Below are 22,977 nucleotides of genomic sequence, written 5' to 3' on the forward strand. Positions count from 1 at the left end.
CAATAGAGAGATGTGTGAGGAAAGAGGTGGCCTACTTTTAGAATATTCCAGGGTCTCTTGGGCTTGAACATCCTGAAACCATGCCTCACTGGTTAGGAGGAACCCATCTTCTGCTGAGGATTCTCAGTCTCCACGTTCTCTAAGAATAACTATACTTATATCTGGAGTTCGTCTTCTCCATGATTTTGGCCTAACAGCTAGTGGTCGTTTTCTGTATCTAAGGAAGGCCAGGTCTTCCTATATCTGTAGGGTACCAATCAGGCAGTGAGGAATATGAGCCTTTGATAACCTCCTGGGACAATGCTGTCAGTGACAAATAACCAAGGACAGAACTTTCCAGAATTTTCTTCTTTTTACTCTTGGCACATGATGGTTTGGGAATGGGCATCTGTTCTATGAACATCAACAGCATCTACTTTTTGCTATCCTAAGTTATTAAGCACAATAGAAATCAACCCACAAGCCTGAGAGGAGTGAGTGCTCAGTAAATGTTTATAGAATGAATGATTATGTAAGACTTTGCCAAACATATAAAATTGGTTCTGCCCCATACTATTTTTTTTTTCTGTGCCAGTAGCTATCACATTTCACCATTCTACAACTAATTTCAAGGGAACAATATCACAACAAAAGTTAGCTAGTTGATTTTAACATTAGTCAGGCATAACTGACTAAGGTTAAGTCTGGTAAACAGTACAGAATGTTCATCAAGTCAAGTTAGAGCTGTCCTAATGATGCTAACTTTGGGTTCACAGTACTGCAATTTTGTTCTTCCCACCAATTTAGTATGAGGCAAATGGTTTTTCCTGTGGTCATGTATGGATGTGAGAGTTGGACTGTGAAGAAGGCAAAGTGCCGAAGAATTGATGCTTTTGAACTGTGGTGTTGGAGAAGACTCTTGAGAGTCCCTTGGACTGCAAGATCCAATCAGTCCATTCTGAAGGAGATCAGCCCTGGGATTTCTTTGGAAGGAATGATGCTAAAGCTGAAACTCCAGTACTTTGGCCACCTCATGCGAAGAGTTGACTCATTGGAAAAGACTCTGATGCTGGGAGGGATTGGGGGCAGGAGGAGAAGGGGACGACAGAGGATGAGATGGCTGGGTGGCATCACTGACTCGATGGACGTGAGTCTGAGTGACCTCCAGGCGTTGGTGATGGACAGGGAGGCCTGGCATGCTGTGATTCATGGGGTCGCAAAGAGTCGGACACAACTGAGCAACTGAACCGAACTGAACTGAAACCCTTCTGACTACTATTTATTATGTATAGTTTGGGAATTGCTATTTAGCATTGTACAGAAAAAATATAATTGAGCACACTTCCAATGTTTACCTTTGATACTGGGTTGACCAAAAATTTTGTTTGGGTTTTTCCATAAGATGTTTAACTTCCTAAAAGTCTAACCCATGAGTCCAATTCATTGGGGTAAGGCTGGGGATACAGACGAGGAGGAGCCCAGAGATTCTTAATGACAGTTGTGGTTGGGTAAACATTTATTATTTGTTGATGACTTGAATGTTGATTTTACTATCATGACATGAATGGTAAATTTAATGACAGTGGAATAATCATAAAATAAAAATACAAAGTAGAAATTAAATTAAAAATTGTAGATAGAAATGAAACTATTTTCAAATTTTAAAGTATTTTTCAAAGATTAGCTATTTACTTGCTTTATTTATTGGACACCTAACTATGTGTGGAATTTTTTTTTATATTTACAAATATAGAGATGAAGCTTGTTGTCTGCACAATGTTCATTCACTCACTAATACCCAACTTCTGATTTGCCATCATTAGTTAAGTAAGACCTCTTCTGAAACACACAGAAACTATACGTATATTCTCCCCTCACTTAGGAAATTTTGTCTTTGCTGATTAAATAAATGTAAACTATCTCATTACATTTGAAGTCTGTCCCTTTCTAATTAATTTCCAAAATACAACCAGATTTTAAACCAGCCTGGCTGTCGAACACCTTAGAAACTGGGTTTAGAAATGGTTCAGCTCTAAACTGCTCAGAAAGCGCATGGAAGTCTCTCTTTGAAACATGGCATTTAACATATAAAAACCACTGCAGCAACAACCTGACTCCCTGAGAAGCACAGGCAGAAGATGACTGCTTGCAATTTGCATGCAGGTGGTGAACCTCTGAAGTGGTATTAAGGGATGAGCCAGGGTGGATTAATTTCCAGTCTTTGATATTCATTAACTCCAGCTTCAGAAAAAAATACAAGAAGATGACACAATTACCCTCAGAGCTTCACCCGTGAGCAGCAGCTTTACAATCTCAAGTTCACAGTGCCATCCTAATTGATCAAGAGGGGCACATGCCTTTAGTAAGAGGTGAAAAAGTAGAGAGCTTAACTGTAGCAGTGATGGTATCGGACTCTGGGACAGTCAAGCCCACACTGGAAACACTTAGCAGAACAGTCTACCAATGCTTATTCTCTAAGTGACCTGTCAATAGCTAGCCCTCCAGGGTTTTGTAACACATCTCTGCCATGCAAGACGTAATTTTGGCCTAAAGTGAATAGTGTCCATCATGGTATCAGTGTTCATTTCACTTGATGAAACTAGAGTTTAGTCTCATCTCTGTATTTTTATTTATAGATCACAAAACCTTTGAAAGAGAGGTCCTTAAGAGAACCTCTCAGTAAATAGGATGATGTTTCCATTGGAAGGAAAAACTGGAGTCATTAAGCTCTCTCAAATTCTTTCTGGAACAAGGTGGCAAAAGAAAGAGAGACCCATGAGGGAAGGAATGTGCTTGCAGCATCTAAGAGGGAGCGATGCTGGCTGGATGTTTACTTACTTCTGGAGCTTCAAAGATTTCAGGGTCGTGGTGTAAGATGGGAGGAAAGATGACAACAAAGTCTCCCTTTCGCAGACAGCAGTCCTGGCTCTCTAAATGAAGTGTCAAGTCCTCTTGAACGAAACGAAAGATGCCAGAAAAGGAGCAGAGTCGCAAAACCTCAAGAATGGTACTTTCTGAAAGAAACAAGCAAGCATCATTTTTATTAAAATAAGACTGCTCTTGAAAAGTACTCTCATTTAACCATCAAAGCTCATTACCAATAACTTCAATTGACAGGGAAATCCTTTCCCAATCAGATCCATCGAGCAGCAAGAGGGAGCCAGTGCGGGCTCTGGATGGGAGAGGAGGGGAGGGGTGAGACTGTGGGGCATTTCACAGGCAAGTCACAACTCTGCTGTACTGGGACAGAAAGTCATTAATTAGGACTTTTTGTAGGAAAGATTGATCTGCAAGACAGGAAAGCTGTGTTGGGGTACACACTTTGGAAATTAAAATCATATCCCAGTTAAAGTACACCCCTGGTGAGTTATTTCACCAACCTTCTGAAGAACAGCGATGCCTTCAAAGCCAGGCTTAGGCATTTAATATCCACTTAGGCAGTTAATAGTAAAATAATTGTAGTAGTGCTTTCTGAGACAGCTTAACACTTAATTTCTTTTATGCTAGCTGTAAATAAAATGTGAGTCAGCATTTGCTGGAAAATTTTCAAAGGGAAAATACTTTGAGAGTATTCAGAAGAAAACCAGATTTCTCCGTGGCATCCAGGGAAAATAATAGCCACCATCATAACCTGGAAGATTCCAGAAGCTGTATGTCCTTGCTTTCCCAGTGGCCTTCACCTTTTGCTCCTAGCACGACAGATTTTATGGCTAATTTCCGGCAATTTATCCTGGCAGTTTGAGGAGGAATTCCTTTGGGAATAATATGCATAATTTGCATAAATCATTCTGATAGCATGCACATCAGCATGTAGCTGCTGTCTAGGTCTGCATCTCTGCCTTCATAATCAAAACTGACTATGTTTTCACCAGCACGAATGGGTCCTAGAATAAAAAGCTTGATTCTTTCTAATCAGCAATGTGAAAGAAGAGCTCCAAATTGAGCCTTTCTCCCTCCTCCACATGGTAACAAATGGTTGTGTTTATGGCTTGCAGTTGAGAATCACACACACACACACACACACACACACACAGAGCCCAGTTTCCTAGTGTTCAGTAAAGCTCTGAAATGTAGAATGACTAATTATTAGATGATAGAAGCAGGCCACTCAGGGAGGGCTTGCATCAGCCAAACAAATAAAAATAAATGCTATTTCCCGAAAATTGAAATCTATGCACAGCTTGCATGGGGATATCTAACAGCTTTCAGGACCTTCTCCCAGGAGGTTTTTCCCTAAGCATGCATTTGTCTAAAGAAATGAGGCTGCGGTCAGCTCTGTGTGGCCAGTGTCGTGATTCGATGTGACGCACAGTGAGACCGTGCATATTCTTTTAGACTGCCTTCGTTATTATAATCAGGCAGAGTCAAATCGCTTTGTTGGTGATGAGGCCAGAAAAGAACTTTGGTTTTGGAACGGGGACTCTACTGCAGATAGCCACAAGGCACCTGACACGACGGATTTCAGCTGGCAGGACACCAGCGACCAACATTTCCATGGTGCAAAGCAAGGGTCAGCTTCCCATGCGCTGCTGCTGGCTCTTGCTGAATCAACAGCAGCGCAGCATCATTTCAGCTTGTGGTGTGAGATGGTAGCTGACATATGCAGCAGAGCTGGGCACCCACCCGGTCCAGCAGGGGTGCGGGAGGTAGAAACACAAAAGCACAGAAATTGCGGGCTGGCCACCGTGACGGGGCAGGCATCGAACGGTCCGAATAGCATGGTCAAATCCCATTGGCTGACATGCTCTGGGGGAAGCGTGGCAGCTTGCGGCCACCGCAGGATCACAAATGACAATCGGGCAAGCGTATCTTAGGCGGAAGTTAATCACAATAATGGAGCCCAAAGTGTGGCTTAGCGCTTGGATCGCAAATGACAAATCTGTTTTACCTTCCAGTACCAGTTATGTGCGTGAGATGAGGCTGGCTCTGGGTCTGCGCGGTCATGCGATCATCATCAGAGGACACAAAGTCATGAACATTATTATCCTCAGAGGAGAGGGGGTCTTCCATGGCTCTGCATCACAAGGTACAGACACAAAAGCCATAGCCTTGCTACCGGCCCCAGGAAGAACACGGGCAGGGCTATACGTTGAGAAGAATGACAACTGCACAATTAAAAAAAAAAAAATTGCAGCCTCGACTTGTAGTTGTCATAGTTGAGCAGACACCAGCCAGTGCCACTGACAGACCAGCTGGGCCTTGGGAGGCCGTCCATGCCGCACCAGGAGGTAGAGTAAATTATCCTACACGCCAGAGCAACATCTGTTTCTGTGCTAGTGCCGAACAAACAAGGCAATTGAAAACATACCAAGGGATAACCAAGCAACAGATGAACATGACCCTCATTTTTTCCCCCTTCTCACACTCGAGGTGCTAAACTTCATTGTGCAAGCACTCCACGAAAGAGGGGCCAGGTTGGTTTGAGAAGGTGTTGTCAGAGAGAGTTTACATATTGCCAAAATGGAAAGAAAAACCTGATAGTATTGTTATTCTTAGAATCTTCCTTCCCCCCTTCTATCTTCATTTCTTTTATACCAAAGCTAGCACTCAGTTCTCAATTCGCTCTAGAATTAAAAAAAAAACAACAACACAACTTTCCATACACTTATAAATATTCAGTCTTTAAACCTAATTTGCTATACTTAGTTCACATGCCTTCAAGCATTTGTCTTCCAATTTCCACTGAATAAATGCGTACTAATGAGAACTAGAGCAAGCTGCTGAGGCAAAGCTGGGTGACTTGGGTCTGGCCTGCCACCAGCTTGTGATAGGCGGGCAAATTGAGTTAAAATGAAAAGTCTTGTCAGCTGAAATTCAACATGGTAGCCAAACAGCAAGCTGTCAATCATTCCAGCCAAAACAAGGGACTGCAGGTAATAAAAGGTCATTGTGATCATTAGTGCACTTGGCTTTCATAGGCAAGTTAATTTTAATTAAATGTGATCTCTATCTGTAAATGTTTTATAAAACTTATTGTGCATAATGGGTTGTTAATTTATACTTACATTTAGCAGGTAATAGGACCCTCTACTTACTAAATGCACTGTGGAGAAATGGCTATCAAGAATGCAAATATTTGGAGGATCATTTATACCAGCCACTGCAAGGTGCCAACAATTGCAATTGTGAATACAATAAGGCTGCTGATGTTTTATGAAGAACTGAATTTTACTGACCAGTATCCCCAGGAAATTAGACTGCAGAATTCCCACAATGAACTTATAATTCTGAGCCTGCCCTGTCTCCTTCACTTGACTAGGAGAGATTTGTTTCTATGTGTAGGATATAAAAATATTCTGATTAAGTATCTTTTCTAAACAAAAAGCTGAGGAGTATGTTGAGCTAAGAAGCATCACAATGTGACTGGGAAAGAAAATGGTAAAGAAAAGGAAATGCAGGTAGAAAAAGATATATACACTTTCTCTTCTGCCCTCAGATCTCAATTCTGGCTGTAATAATTGACAGATGATTCTCATTTGCAGATTTAAAGCGCTGAAGCCGCTTATGACAATCAATAATGCATGTTACAATGCAAACACAAACAAGCACATCCAAGTTTCTGCCTCACACTTAGGCCATGTCTGGATGTGTGGAATGAATGTACTGTGACATGGCCAGGCTGTTAATTTGGGTCATCTTAATGATTGGTGCAGACTGTCACACCATCTGATTAGCCATGGTGATCGGTGGATAGCAATGATGGCTGGAGTGAAATAACAGCCAGCCTCTGCTGAAATGGGCTGGGATGGTCTTTAAAAAGAAGGTAGACAGGAAAGGGGATGGGGGGCTCTGCAGATAGTGTTCTAGAAGACTGAGAAATGGAGTGAGGCTACAGATGTACGTGCCAGTTTTTATGTAACTGCCTTTAAGACAGGTGAGAAGCTATTGAATAAATAAGACACTATCATCATCAGATAATTTGAAGCCAAATAACTACTTTTTGGCTCAACAATTGTATATTTTAAGTAAAGTTAAAAATAAATCTGAATCAGTACGCATGCCTACTTTCACTCTGCACTGCAGACACAGCTTTTGGTTCACTGCTAAAACACAGAAATGTAAATTCAACATTCATAGAGTCAATAAATAGACTATCGAGGTCCTTCTCTGCTCAGGACACTGGGCCACTGCTGTTGGCGGAAAAGAGAACAGAGATTATGGATGTTCCCCAGGGTCCTACTGAAGACACTGGTAAATTTCTGATTGGATAACTCCAATGATGGTATTCCGAAAGTCCATTTAGTTAGCAAGTTATTTTCCGTATTGGCTGACATTTTCCTCCCTTTAGAAAACACAAAGGCAAAAAATTTTGAATCTCTTTTATATATAACAGCCCTTTAAAAATATTTAAAGATTTGTTTATGTTAAAGATTTGACATGTTAATGATCATGTCATTTTTTAATTGTATGTCAGAGATGATAACAGCCTTTAATCTTTAAGTCAATTAGTCAACGTGCCTCTTAAAATGTGGCAGAGCTGGGTGTGCTATTTCAGCTGGGAAAGTAGACAGGAATTACTTTGTCTGCCCTAGATACCACACTTCTATTAATATTTTGTTGGATGCATATGAACAACAGGTTTTTGAAGTAATATCACCATGGACTTGTGTTAAGCTTTCTGATGTCCCAGAAGTATTGACTCTGACTTGCTTACAATCACCTGAGGTGGTTAAAAAAAAAAACAAAACTCTATCTCAGGCCAATGGCGTCAGAACCACTGCATTAGGAAAACCTTTACATTCATGGTTTTGAACCTTAGTTGCACATTTGAGTCCCCTTGAGAGCTTGTAAAGCCATCAGCCTGTACTCTCGCCATTGAAATCAGAACCTTTGAGGGTGGGACCAGGTGTGAGTACTTTTTTAAGCTCTGCAGATGATTCCAAAAGCAGAAGCACATGGGATCTTAGTTCCCCAACCAGGGATCAAACCCATACCCCTGTCTTCAAAGCATGGAGTGTTAACCACTGGACCACCAGGAAAGTTCCTGAGAACTATGACTCTGAACCTAAACCCTCCTCTGCCGGGCCACTCATCTCTTTCCTTATCCTATTCTTACGTAGTTGATGTGTGGACCTATGTACAATAATCTGCATTCTCTTTATATTTCCCTTTCAATCCTTTCAACACCTGTTTCCACCATTCATTATAATATCTAGCCCTCTTTGCTTTGTGCTGAGTTGAAAACTTGATAAACATCTAAACCAGTGTTTTTCACTTTTTAACCACTGTCTCCTTATGTTACTTACAAAATTACCATCACTTATTTCTGGTGTACACCTTGTGGGAGATGCCTCTCTCCCCTCCACCAGTTGGAAATTTCTAACGTGAAGTAGAATTTGTACCTCCTGTATAGCCCCACTGGAAGAGAGGATTTTGTTAAACTTTACTATTGCTGTTTAAATTATAGACACTATTAATTCTTAAAATACACTATTTTTTAAAATAATGAATAAGCTTTTTCAAAATAACACCCACAGTTATGACAATCAAACGTAATACATCACTGCTGCTGCTAAGTCGCTTCAGTCATGTCTGACTCTGTGTGACCCCATAGACGGCAGCCCACCAGGCTCCCCCGTCCCTGGGATTCTCCAGGCAAGAACACTGGAGTGGGCTGCCATTTCCTTCTCCAATGCATGAAAGTGAAAAGTGAAAGTGAAGTCACTCGCTTTCGTGTCCAACCCTCAGCGACCCCATGGCCTGCAGCCTTCCAGGCTCCTCCGTCCTTGGGATTTTCCAGGCAAGAGTACTGGAGTGGGGGGGCATCGCCTTCTCGATGTTAATAGTGAGGCAAACTGTGTGTGTGTGAGGTATATGGGTATTGTCTTTGTAACTATTCTGCAAATCTAAAACTACTCTAAAATAAAAAAATTATTTTTATTAGGAAAAAAACCACAAAATTATAATGTGAACCTCTAATCCCAACCTTACCCTCAAACCCAACTGCATTTGAGAATTCATGATATATATCCCTGTGAAATGGTCAAGGTCTTGGTACATTTCTAGAGCATTTTTCCCTGAGTTGACAATGTTTATGGATTGGCATTGAAATTAGGTGGACCTGACATTAATTTCAGGCTCTGCCACTATCTAACTCTATGATTTAGATTGGTTAACTAATCTTTCTGCACCTTGTTACCCAACAATTAATGAAGATAATATACTTGAGGATTAGATAAGTTATACTTGAGTTTACTTACATGTATATAAGTAAGTTAATACTTGATGAAGTAAGCTAATAAGTCTGCTACATAATAAAATAATAATTATTAATATTGTCATTCATACTGTCTCATTCTGCAATTAAGAATATAGTTAACTCTATCACCTTCTAGCTCACATTTTCTGGTCTCGTCTACGTGCACATCACAGCTGACTTTGATGAATCAAGATACAAAGAACTCCTCTCCCCTCTTTGTTTGGACAAATTAAAAAAACAAAAAACAAAAAACTCCTTTGAGGACTTCCCTGGTAGTCCAGTGGTCAAGAATCTGTCTTGCAATGTAGAGGACATGGGTTCAATCCCTGGTTGGGGAACTAAGATCCCACAGGCAAGTAACCCATGCACCACAACTACTGCACACGAGTGCCACAAGGAACAGTCTTGCATGACGCAACTAAGACCCTGTGCAGCAAACAACTAAATAAATTAAAATATTTTTTTAAAAAAACTCCCTTCCCTCTGCATGTTCTACTAATATAAAAATTTTCCTTCCTGGTTTAAAACTAAATTAGCATTCCTTTCATCCTTGTGATCCTCTTTCTTACAATAATCAAAATTCAAGATATCTATCTTTAAAGAAATTATATTTAGAATACATAAAACTCTTTTCTTAAGGAGATGAGATGCACATACACTCAGTCCATGAAGTGCACTGTAAATAGTTAATTCTGTAAATCTTGCCTTTCAGCTTATAGTTCATACCCTTCTGATAGAGCTACCCATGATACAGTTATGACTAGATGCAGAGGTCATCTGTTCTGGGACTGTTCATATTAAAGAAATTGCTTCAATCTGCATTAAACTGTCACCTGGAAAAAGAAAAAAAATGGACCCGATTTTCTAGAAGATTCAGTTCTAGTAATGAGCAACACTGGCCTCTGCTGGTACCTGAGGCTGTGATGAACAAAGTCAACCTTCTGGATCGCTGAAGGTGCTGCCTGTACTCAGGTGGATCTCCAGGCATTTGGGGTTGGTGGTGGTCCATTCATTGATGATAAGTGAATGATGAGGTCTCTACTCTAGTGATGGACTTTAGTGGCCCCAGTTATGGCTCTGGAACTTGACGTTTCTTCTGCTCAAATAAATTTAAACTTGCCTGCTCTAATGTTGTTGTTGTTCAGTCGCTAAGTCATTTCCAACTGTTTGGGATCCCATAGACTACAGACTACCATGCTCCTCTGTCCATGCTGTTTTCCAGGCAAGGATAATGGAGTGGGTTACCATTTCCTCCTCCAGGGGATCTTCCTGACCCAGGTATCAAACCCACATTTCCTGCATTGGAAGGCGGATTCTTTACCACTGAGTCACCTGGAAAGCCCTGTCAGCTCTAATAGCACAATTTTAAAATAATCTTTTCTTTGAATAGTGAGAAGTTGAGAGTAAAAAGAGAGCTGATGAATTTCAACTAAATTGTACTGGATACAAACACATATTCCTTAAAGTTTATTTGCTTTATTTCCCGGTATATATCATCTGCTTCATAAAATGCAATATAAATTACTTGAATTTATGGGAAATGCAAACTTGATCTTCATACGAGCCATAAATCTACCCAGAAAATACTGTAGATCCATGTGAAAGCAACTACCCAGAACTTGATGTAAATTTTGTGCATTTGAAGGAAGGGTGTTAGCCGCTCAGTCAGGTCTGATTCTTTGTGACCCCATGGACTATAGCCACCAGGCTCCTCTGTCCATGGGATTCTCCAGGCAAGAATACTGGAGTGGGTAGCCATTCCCATTTCCAGGTGGCGTTCCTGACCCAAGGATCAAACCCAGCTCTCCTGCGTTGCAGGCAAATACTTAACCATCTAAGCTACCAGGGAAGCCCCATTTGTGCATTTGGTCCCCAGTAATTCTGAAAAAGAAAAATATAATAATGTTCATATTTTAATAATGCTGGGGTTATTTTCCTTCTCCAAGCAAATATAAAATTACTTTGATAATGTATGCTAAAAACAGCATGACTGAATAAGCTAGCCAACTGTCACTACAAGGCAAGCTTCCTGCGATTGCCTCTGATGGGCCTTATCCTAACCAGGAGGAACAATCTCTCAAACACTTGGACCAGTCTTTTTAATGTCAACTGATGATCAACACTGATCAAGACCTGTAGGGCCTCTACTCTCAGAAGTTCCCATCAAAGAACCTGGAACATATTTTTTAAAATATGAAAAAAAATGTAGACTAATGTAGGCTAAAATAATTGTTACATTGTCAAAGGAGTGAAACAACAAACATCTTTGTCCAAAGGGACCTGGAATAGAGTGTAAAGAAAGCTACAGGAAGAAAGGTCAATACAGGAAAAAAAAAAAAACAAAAACAGAATAATTTGCTGATGAGGAATTTAACTTTGGGAATTAAAATTTATTCACATGATGACAGTCATCTTATCAAAACTGGGAAAGGAGAATCCACTGTCATCAAATGCTCATTGTTACTGGCATACAAACCTACACAGATGTTTAAAAGCAACTTAGTCACTTCTGACTTCAAACATATCTGAAAGGGTGACCACACATATCTCATGAATCAGTGACTCTTTTATAAAACATGGACATTTCATATGAAGTAATCTGTAGTTGTAGCCTGCTCTTTTTCCTCCTTCACTCCCTCCTTTTCTTCCTTCATTTTTTTTTTCTTCCCCAAGTATGTTTAAATCGTGAATTTCCAGGGAAAATCACTTACTAAGTTTTGGAGAATCATACACTGTAAGCTGTATATGACATCCTAATCTCTGCCTAAAAAAGACACCATTTTAGGGAAAAGTAAGTATGTTTTACACAGAAGCTGCCTGTTTGAAATACTTTCTTTTTCAATCCCAAATACCTTTCTTGTTAAGATACTACTGCAGTGTTTGGAAAGCATTAGCACACCAACAGATGCTCAGAATCAAATGACTTAATAGGCATAAACTTTTTTTTTTTTTTCAAATAATTGCAAAGCTTTGGTTTAGCCTTTTGCATACCTTACATAGTTAATTACCTAGGCCTTAATGTTTACATGCAATGAGAGCATCTACAGCTATAAACTACATAATTTATAATTGATGTAAATGGGTGTTATTATGTCAATTAGGCAGCTGTGTCCTCCACCTCTTGGTAAACAGCTTTGAGTGATAAACTGAGTTTGCAGAGAGGTACCTTCTTTTCTTCATAACAGATAAAAATAAATTACCAAGGTAGACCAGGCTGTCCAATTGTTCTCTGGTGAGGTAGATGGAAAATCCGGGCCCTTTCTTTTGACCTGTTGACTGCAGCAAATGGTCAATTTCGTCACGCAGCACGGCCATAGCTTTCGGGTGCCGTAGAAGGTAATACATTGCCCAGAACATGGTTGGAACAGTGTTTGTCACAGAGGCCCAGAGCAAGCCTAAATGATGTGCTGGGAGAAAATAAGTGAAAAGGAAGATTAATAGCATTTATTACACTGATTAGATTTGCAGTGTGCTAATTAAAAGATGTTAGGACACAGACCCAGCCAAGGATCAGTGCATGCTAATGAGGACCAATAGGCTTCTGAAGTCTAATTTTCTGCTTAATGAGAATAGTTTAAAATGTAATGTGTGTGTGGTGGGGGAGGGGAGGAGGGAGACGAGATAAGGGGAGTAAATGCAGCTTAGTTATACTCTTTCTCATTATCACCATTAAGTATCTTGCATTACCATCTCAGCAAAAAAAAAAAAAAAAAAAATCAATTATCACAAAGGGTTGTTTCAGAGTAAAACATTTTATCATTAGCCAATTAGAAAGAGCATAAAAATTCTCAAGGTCGCCATTTTGTCTTTTTATTTCAAAGGTCTATTGTAAATTATTTTATTTTAGACAAGTTATCATTCAGAAGTTTCTTACCTCCTATTTCAGTGTCCTTGGGCATATAGTATTTCTCCAGGATATCATTCCTTCTTTGAACAACTTCAGATAGTCCTTGTAACTTAGCTAAGCTTTCTACTGTCAAGTCTTTTATAAGTTTAGTTCGAACAGACTTGAGGTTTCCTAGAAGCTCAATGGGTATGCCTGATGCTAAATGTGTGAATTTTTCATCAAATTTTGAAAAATCATCTTTTAACTCAGTAATAAATGTTTTCTTATCATCAGCAAGAACATTTCCATATATGGTTGCAAATGTCATTTCGAATATCACTGAGTTGCAGAATGGCAACAAATATTCCGTGCTCCAGCTTGTGGTTTTTAAAAGTTGGGGTTCAAAAACTTGTTTCAGATTCTGCATTGTGCTTTCCATCAGTATGTCCAAATGCTTCCCTTGTAAAAATTGATAGGTACTATGAATCTCGTCGATGAGGTCAGAATCTGTTATCATCTTTTTGATAGAAAATACTCTCTTTAAGAATTTATTAGTAAATATTTGAAAGCTTAATTTTTGATTTTTTGCCACTGATGTGTAGTGGAAAGGATCCAGGATAAATGTTATATACTTTCCTAAAAGAAATAAATGAGAATATGAATTCATGTGGCCATACAACAAAAGAAAACAAGATATCTGAAATTTGAGAATATCCTACTCAAAATTAGAAAGACCTTAATAACTCATATCTCAAAAGATGCAAAGTACAATAAAAATCTATTTGATTCAAAATTCCACTACATGTTTCCTTTTAAAATGGAAGATAGTAGGAGAAGCCTAGAAGTTTGAAGTTAAATATTCTGAAATTCTTAATAACTTTCAAAAAGATAGCTTATTCTTCATATTTTTATTTTAATGAACTACCAAGATATTTAAGTTATCTTTTAAATAGTCTCAACATTCATTACTTAAACATTTCTCATATTTTTCCTCAATAATAGAATCAGAAAACAAACAATTCAAATTGGTAAAGTATATTATCTTAGCTTTGATTAAATACAATTATTTTAACTGAAATGAAGATTTGGTGTGAAGCAAGTACTCACAAATGAACATCTAATTCAACACGAACAAGTCACAAATACCAATGTTTTCATTTTTATAGATGAGAGTATAGTAGGTCAGGGAGATTCACTAACATGGCTAAAGTATCATACTGATCTGTGATCCAAAGAAGATTCCAAAACTAGAACCCATCCATTCAAGCTTTCATGAATTTACTTGACATTTATTGACATCCAGGTACTTGGTTGACTCTCTTTCCTCTTAAGATAGAGATGTAAAGGAACCCCTGCATCATTATGGACAGTAAGGGAGCAGAGGCGGGGACACAACGAAGAGCAGCAGCAAGGGTGGAATCCGCTTCTGTCTGCCTGGAGTGATCAACAAGCGTTCTTTCAGGAGGTGACATTTGGCATTTTCCATATATTGGTCCAAAGTTCAGGTGCTGGTTAAAAGAACAGATGGCTCCGATATGGGACCTACAAGTCTTTCAAGTGGTTCTTATAAGAAGGCACACTAAGGAACCTGGCCGTCTGATGCAAAAGAGCTGCCTCATTCGAAAAGACCCTGAGGCTGGGAAAGACTGAGGGCAGGAGGAAAAGAGGGTGACAGAGGGTAAGATGGTTGGATGGCATCATTGACTCGATGGCTATGAGTCTGAGCAAACTCCGGGAGATAGAAGGACAGGGAAGCCTGGTGTGCTGCAGTCCATGGGGTCGCAAAGCGCTGGACACGGCTAAGTGACTGCACTGCAACGCCAGCAGCACCACTAAGGCACGCACTCACACTGCGGTCTAGCTCTCAAAACTGGCAGGGACCCTGGAGATTCCTGGGTGCAACCTGCCCCCGCCATCACCCCGGGCATTTACCAGTGAAAGAAAGTCAGGAGAAGCTAAAGGCCAGGATTGTGTTGCCATTTTTTAGTGGCAGAGCTAGGTAAGAAAACAGTCCCCACACTGTGCTTTTCCTGGCACTCTTCTCTTTCCTTCTCACTCAAAGGTTGCTTCAAGACTCTTGCTAATGAGAAGTCATATGCATTCAATACTCGATATTAGCTTTAATAAGCCTTCCTTTCCAAGAACACACATGAAATTTAATTGATCCTACAAACTGTAATGCTTATGTTACTGTCTTCTAGAAAACGATAAATAATTGGACATGAAACTGTCAGGTCATCTATGCTCAGCTCTTCATGTCATCATTTCTGTGTTTGTGTGTGTGTGTGAACCGTTCTTAGATGAACAACTCATTATTTCTCATAACTCAAACAGCATCACAGAAATTAAATTCAATTTGGGACAAGTTTTATGACAAAGTTTTGAATAATTTTCCACCTAATCCTAGAAATAGGATACATTTTTTTGCTTTTCAGTCTTAAGGCATAATTTAAAGTTTTAGTGTACATAAATATACATGTGCTACAACTTTTTCCCTAAAAATAAATTATATGACTTGAATTGTACTCACTCTATTTCCCCTTGATTTAGTTAATAAGGTGGGCCAGTTCAGGAATGAGGGTAAAACTCGAGTGACTACTCATTCTGATCAGATCCCAAAGTTATATCTACAAAATAAACTGGATTCCCAACCCCCCAGGAGAGCAAAACTGACTCAACTGGATTTGGGCATATTTTATGACACCTGCTTTACCATAGCAGCTTAATTAAATAAAATTACCAGCATCTGCCTGACAAATAATTGAAAAAAAAGAGTCAATTCTCTTATGTTGCAAAAGATATAATTTTAGGCATGGCTGTGTATTTTCACAGGTGGTGATTCATACTTTTCTCTTTTCACTAAATGAAAGGATTTTGCTACATACCTTTACAGATTTATTTTAAATTCGTCACTAAAATTCAGAGAATGCATAAAAGGCTCAGTTTGTAAAACATAATTTTAGAGAATAGTTGGAATTTTTTGTTACCAATTGTCTGTATTCATCAAAATCTAAGCAGAAAGACAAAACTGTATTCAGTCATGGCAGTAGAAGCCACTAGTCACTGACTTATTGGAGTAGAAGCTTCATGTACTTCAGAGATTTTTATCTATAATTCATCATGAATACACATGTATTCCCTCTCCCCTTCTCTATCTCACCTTGAGGGTGAGGAAATGGGAAGAACTTATGAGGTTAATATCAAATAAAAACAGTAAAAGCTAAATGTGGAAAACTGTCTGATTTAGCAACCAAGTATAATTGATTTTTAATAACTGCTTATTTTTTAATAGGCAGTGGTCACATAGGTTCTTTTTTAAAAAATTACTGATCAGTTTAATGCAATTTATTTGTAGATAAAATTCTCACTCTTTCCAAGGCTCTTTACACTCCAGGATCTGTATTTTTTTCTCAGTTCTTATTCTGATTTTCTTCAATATCAAGGCATTATGCTTTACTGACTCTCTTATCCAAATACGATGTGGACTGCTGAGTAAGACATTTTGATTCTCTGGATTTTAATTTTCAAGTGGGTTTGGAAGTACTAATAACACTGGAGATGCTAGCTGGCTTTCCAACTTTTAATCTTCAGTATAAACAATTTAAGCTAAGTTTTCCAAAATTAATATTAATTTAAACCATCTGTCCACCATCTGCTAATGTGAGATGCAAAACCAGAGTTTCTTTGTAATCTTTAATCAGACAGTTAGGAAAACACATATACATTCATAAAATGAATTAAAATTTCTTAACAAAGGAAATTTGAAAAGTTATTCTGAAGGCCATGGATTCTTGGAGCAAAATTAACTTTTGTTCCAGTGTGCTTTTATGTAAGTGAATGCCGAGTGTCAATAGGCAACTCATCTAGTTCACAAAGATCACAAGATAGAAACAATATCTTTTGCCATGTTTTCAAAAGAGAAAGGAAAGCTATCAGCAGTTGATGTAAAATATTGATTTAAAGAATTTCAAAGAATAAATGTCAAAATGAGGCTCACTTCTGCAAAACAATATATATGTGTGTGTGTATATATATATATATATATACAAAATCATCCTTTTGAGCAGTAAATTTGAAATGGGGTCACATTTTTTAATATATTCTTTACCAAACATTTCATTGTCTTCCTTTTTTAGGAACTGGCTCAACATAAACATATTAACTCCATCATTCCTGAATAACCTGCACATGATCTGTTACTAACCTAAGAGCCGTTTCACTTCCTGCAAAATTACTTCTTTTAGGAAGGTGAAGCAACATAATAAGTATGTCACTAAATGTTAAAAAAAAAAAAGTCATTCACTCTGATGTCTTCTACACAAGAAGTTTGACATCTGGACCATTATAACTTGAATTTTGATGTTTTCATCTCAGATATTTGGTGCTGCACAGGAAGACCTCCAAGGGAATTCAGAACAACCATTTGACTATTTGGAATAGAAATGTCTATTCAATAAATAAGAGATAAACTACAATTTTATAGAAATTTTCCATTACTATCACCTTTTAATCTCCACATATACCTGGCTCTCCATTTTAAAATCTCCAGCTGAAAATATTCATTGGAAGAGTGGACTATGAGCCAAATTTTTATTTGGTAAGGATGACCACATTATCCTCCCGCTCTTATTAGGGAGATTTCGCTAGCTGTTGACAATGATGTACAGTGGTGCTTCGCTGCGGTGACATCTAGGGAAAACGATTCCGCTGCACCACCACACAAAACCAATTAGAGAACTATTTTCTGCGACAGGTCACGAATTTACGTGGTTTCCCATGAAAAGATGTACCTTTTAATTTCTTTATTAAGATGACATTCGTGTCCCTTGAGACTTTTGGGGATGACAATCATTCGCTCATCATGAGAGAACATATACTCAGGGAAATCACATCATGGGACAAAGGTGGGAGACACTGTTTCCCGTTTAACATTTTCCAAATGAGCTATTTTGCCAACTGATCATTAGAAGCACGTACATGAAAAGGATTTCGTGACAGGGATTTATTCAAACTCTAGGAAGAAGCCAAAGGGAAGTAGCAGTATGTATTCAACTCTGGTTGTCTACTGTGGAGTTTAAAAACATAACTATGGTCAATAGATATTAGAAATTAAGATGAAGAAATCCAGTGTCAGCAGAAATTTGTTATTTTCTGAAAAGTGAATGAAATTATTCTAATCTGCCTTAAAGTTTCTGCTTAATCATCTGAGGTTATTTTTGTAGAATGTATTAGAAAGGAAAACTGAAAATGTCAATAATTTGTTGTATCTACTCATTAGAATATAAGGTTTACTTTTTAAAGTTAAAAGTGACTTTTTAAAATTTAATTTTTGTTTTATATTGGAGTATAGTTAATTTACAATGTTGTGTTAGCTTCAGGTGTGCATTTAAGAGATTCAGTTATACATACATCCATTCTTACTTAGACTTAGTTCCCTGTGCTATACAGAAGATCCCTGTGGATTATCTATTTTATATATAGTAGTGTGTATATGCAAATCCCAAACTCCTAATTTATCCTTCCCCAAGAATTATTTTTTTAAGTGAAGAATATAGTTTTGTATTATGAAGCCAAGTCATGTCCAGCTCTTTGCAATCCCGTGGACTGTAGCCTGGCAGACTCCTCTGTCCATGGAATTTTCCAGGCAAGAATACTGGAGTGAATCGCATTATTCCCTTCTCCAGGGGATCTTCCAGACCCAGGGATTGAACCTGGGTCTCCTGCCTTGCAGGCTGATTCTTTACTGTCTGAGCCATCAGGGAGCCCTATATATAGAGGTATGTATATGTTAATCCCAAACTCCTAATTTATCCCTCCCCAAGAATTACTTTTTCTAAGTGAAGACATGTAATATGAAATGAATAGTTCACTTAGGCTAGAAGCCCCAACTATGGCCTTTATATGTGTTACAGTATTTCATCAGCTCTAAGGTACTGAGAATTTCCTCATTAAATATTTATTGTGAATCAATCTTTTCTGAGCTGTGAACTAAATGTGGGCAGGAGAGGAGTCAGATAATAATGAAGGGAAATAGATACTGTGAGTTAACAATAAAGTCACAGTTTATTAAATGGTATGACAAAAGAAATACTAAGAGTGATTTGAGAAGAGGCATCAGACATAACATGGGGAGGTGGTAAGGATCACTGCAAAACACCAGTGCATTTGATAGGTATGTGGGGATCTGAGTGAGATCATACCTGTTGTCTTCAATTTTCTTGGGAAAGAAACTGCAAGTTATCAGAGCCCAGTGATAGAGAGCTAGAACAGAGCTCCTATCTGCACACTCAGCCAGAAGTAGGAGGGCAGAGGAGTGCAGACAATCTAGTGTTAAAGATCAGCCTCCCAGACATACACGGGAGACAAAAGCAAGAAAAGGAATGGCCAGCCCAGGTGATAAGCCGATGTGGAAGACTGTGAGCAAACATGCTACCATAAATTTCTTCGCTCTTTCTATATGTGCTCCTTTGCAACTCTGCCACTCTGCCCAGGAAGACGTGGAGGTTCTTTTCTTAGCCTTGAATCTGGGTTGGCCTGAGACCTGCTCACACTAACAGAATGTGGTGGAAGCAAGGTTCTATGACATCTGAGCCCAGGCCTCGAGAAGCCTTGCAGCTTTCCTCTAATCCTCTTGAAATATCAGCTGCCACATAAGGACATCATCTTGAGGATGAAGCATCATGACGACAAGGAGGTCCTAATTGGCATGTGATGAGGTCATCTTGGGACATTTAGCCCCAGTCAAATGGCTCAAGCCATACAAGTGACCTGGGCAAGACCAGTTGTTGTTTCAAGGCATTACATCTGGGGGAGGTTTGTTATGCACCCAGAGATGTCTAACACAGCAGGAGAGCTTGGGCCTTAAAGGAAGATGATTTGAGAACATTCCAGCTTTTCCCATCAGCACCATGATGTTGGACTATGTAGTGATCCTGCTGTGTATATTTTTTCTTGTTTTGGAAACATCTTCTTGAAGTTAGAATCATAAAAAATATTTTTAAGTTAAAAATATTTTCTGGGCTTCCCTGGTGGTCCAGTGGTTAAAACTCCCTGCTTCCAGGGCAAGAGGCATGGGTTCAATCTCTGGTCAGGGAAGTTCTGCATGCCACATGACGTGCCGCCCCCCTGCCCCCAAAATGTGGGCTTCCCTGGTGGCTCAGTGGTAAAGAATCTGCCTGCCAATGCAGGAGACGCAGGTTTGATCCCTGGTCTAGGAAGACCCCCACCTGCTGCAGGACAGCTGAGTCCGTACACCACAACTACTGAGCCTGTGCTCTTGAGCCCAGGAGCCACTACTACTGAAGCCCGCATGGCCTAGAGCCTGTGATCCTCAACAAGAGAAGCCACTGCAGTGAGAAGGCCGCACACCGCAATTAGAGAACAGTTCCCACTCGCCACAGCTAGGGAAAAGCCCATGCAGCAACGAAGACCCAGCACAGCCAAATAAATAAATAATCTTAAAAGGTGTATCCTGATCTGTGGGTGCTTGGGGCTCAGGGGAAAGGGGCGAGAAGTGAACAGGGGAAATGCGGGGGATTTTTCAGGCCAATGAAACTACTCTTGTGACACCATAATGCCGGATACATGGCATGAGGCATTTTGGAACAGGACCCACAAAGGAACAGGATAAACCCAAGGAACTGGACAACTCAAGGAGCGGACTGCAGAGCAAACCACAGACTTGGTGATGTATCCACACTGGCACATCAGTTAGCACAAGTGTGCCACATTAGCATAAGATGTTCAGAACAGGGGGTGTTACGACCAGGGAGAAGAGGGCATATATGGGAACTGTCTGTATTGTCTGATCAATTTTCTCTAAACCTAACACTGCTCCATAAAACCAAGTCTGTTCAATGCATTCTGGCTTTTAAACAAACAATGCTTAAAGGCAAGCTAAACCAAACCCAGTAACATGTGACAATAGGAGAGTGGGATTCCCCAGGCACTCTCAAGATAACTCTATAATTTGTTTTTAACGTTAGGATTACTACACTCGAAAGCAACAGTTTTCTTTTGTATTGCTCTACAAGTACAATACTATACAAATAATCCAATTTTGCCTAGAGAAAAATATAACAACATTAAAGAATAGGTGAGAAATTGTAAGTAAGGAACTTAAAAGAAATGTCATTTACCTCCAAGGAGAAGAGTGAAAATGTCGCCATACTGCTTTTGAAGAGTAGTCATGAAACCCAGAGGATCTTTTTGTAATTTCAGGGCTTGTCCAAAGTAAGGAAGCCAGCCTTTTATCAATGGAGGCTCACCACGTCTCCTATAGGGAAAAAAGAAGAAAGAAAAGAAAGGAAAAAATTAAATCATTCTTATTTTAACACCTGTGGGTCATTTATCCAGTCTAGAAGTAGACTGGAAGAACTTCACAGCTTTTTTATTTTTCCAATTCTTTTATTCAGTGAATGCTAAGTCACTTCAGTCATGTCCAATGCTTTGCAACCCTATGGACTGGAACTCTCCAGGCTCCTCTGTCCATGGGATTCTCCAGGTAAGACCACTGGAGTGGCTTGCCATTTCTTCCTCCTGGGGATCTTCCCAATCCATGGATAGAACCTGTCTCTTATGTCTCCTGCATTGGCAGGCGGGTTCTTTACCACTAGTGCCACTTGGGAAGCCCTTTATTCAGTGATTCTTATATAATCTTAGACATGTATTTATTGAGCCCCTTCATGTGTGTGGCTCTGGGGCAGACAGTTCAATTTACAGTTTTTGGTGGGCAACATTTGTGAGAAATTGTGTCTTGCGAGATTCAATTGGCTGAAATGACAGACACATTCAGTAAACATTTTGTGTGTGAGCGCTCCTGCTGTGCTTCTGGGGGTTAGATGTCAGGTAGTTTAGTTGCCAAAGTAAAGCTCTTTGTTATCAGATGTCAATTAGACTGGAATTAAATAATTAGAAGAGGGGCAATTATTAATCTTGAAAAATCTTTTGTGTTGTTGAAAACAATAAAAACCTCAATGTTATCCTATGAAAGGTTTTTTTTATATTATTTTATGAAGATTTTTATTCAAACTATAAACAAATAGGAATATTTATTAAATTTTACTAGATTTTTAAAATATATGAAGTATGTTCAATGAATCATTGAAATATTGTGAATTAAAAACCAAGTTTCTTCTTTTCTGACCCATAATCCTAGCAAAACTGGACTTCAAAATTTCTTCTCAGTCATTTATTTGGTGAACTCAATCTGATTTAAAGTTAAAAAAAAAAAATCCAAAGCCATTTTATCCTACAAGGGATTAAAACAAATATTCAAGAGAACTCTGATGATTCCCCATCCCATCTGTGAAGATGACTTATACTACACGCAATACAACCCATTTTGATTAATCACAAGATATTATAAGCTCAGATCTAATCAAAGACCAAGATTATGATCATACTCAGCACGGAATTTTATGTAGCTAGATTAACCCTATCAAAAGCTTTTGTTTTCCCACAACCCAATATGGTAGAATTAAACTTGAAAAATTTATCTTTATAGTAATTTACAAAATACAAGCTGTTGTTTAAACACATATACTTAGAATAGGAAGACAGGGAACACAACATAGAAACGTGTGTCTTAGGGGCTTCTCTGGGGGTCCAGTGATTAAGAATCTGCCTTGCAGTACAGGGGACGCAGTTGAGGAACTAAGATTCCCTATGCCACAGAGCAACTAAGCTTGCTTGCTGCCACTACTGACCACGGTACTCTGGAGCTCACACACCACAGTGAAGGATCCCACAGGACACAACGGAGATCCCATGTGCCACAACTAAGACCCTATGCAGCCAAATAAATAAGTAAATGAACAGATAAATAAAAGATTAAAAAACCCACCACCCCCTCCCCAAAAAGAAACGTGTATCTTACTCTTCACCTCACTCACTGTTATTTTCTTGAATGCAGCTCAGCAGTGGAGACTTGCTTTTTTGAGAAATATAAAAGCGTATCAAGAAAATAATGTTT

General features: G+C 39.0%; 1 protein-coding gene across 1 annotated transcript in view; it reads right to left on the minus strand.

Annotated features, from left to right (window-relative positions):
• Positions 1 to 22,977, minus strand: part of LOC101119648 (cytochrome P450 7B1) — a 173,745-nt gene that overhangs the window by 11,357 nt on the left and 139,411 nt on the right. Inside the window, exons 2-5 of the mRNA XM_004011703.5 lie at positions 21,143 to 21,279; positions 13,053 to 13,640; positions 12,379 to 12,585; positions 2,818 to 2,993 (exon numbers count right to left, since the gene is read on the minus strand). Coding sequence (XP_004011752.1) covers positions 2,818 to 2,993; positions 12,379 to 12,585; positions 13,053 to 13,640; positions 21,143 to 21,279 — 1,108 coding nt within the window. The remainder of the gene's footprint in view (positions 1 to 2,817; positions 2,994 to 12,378; positions 12,586 to 13,052; positions 13,641 to 21,142; positions 21,280 to 22,977) is intronic.

The sequence above is a fragment of the Ovis aries genome, chromosome 9 (genome assembly GCF_016772045.2).
Source record: "Ovis aries strain OAR_USU_Benz2616 breed Rambouillet chromosome 9, ARS-UI_Ramb_v3.0, whole genome shotgun sequence".
Classification (NCBI taxonomy): domain Eukaryota; kingdom Metazoa; phylum Chordata; class Mammalia; order Artiodactyla; family Bovidae; genus Ovis; species Ovis aries.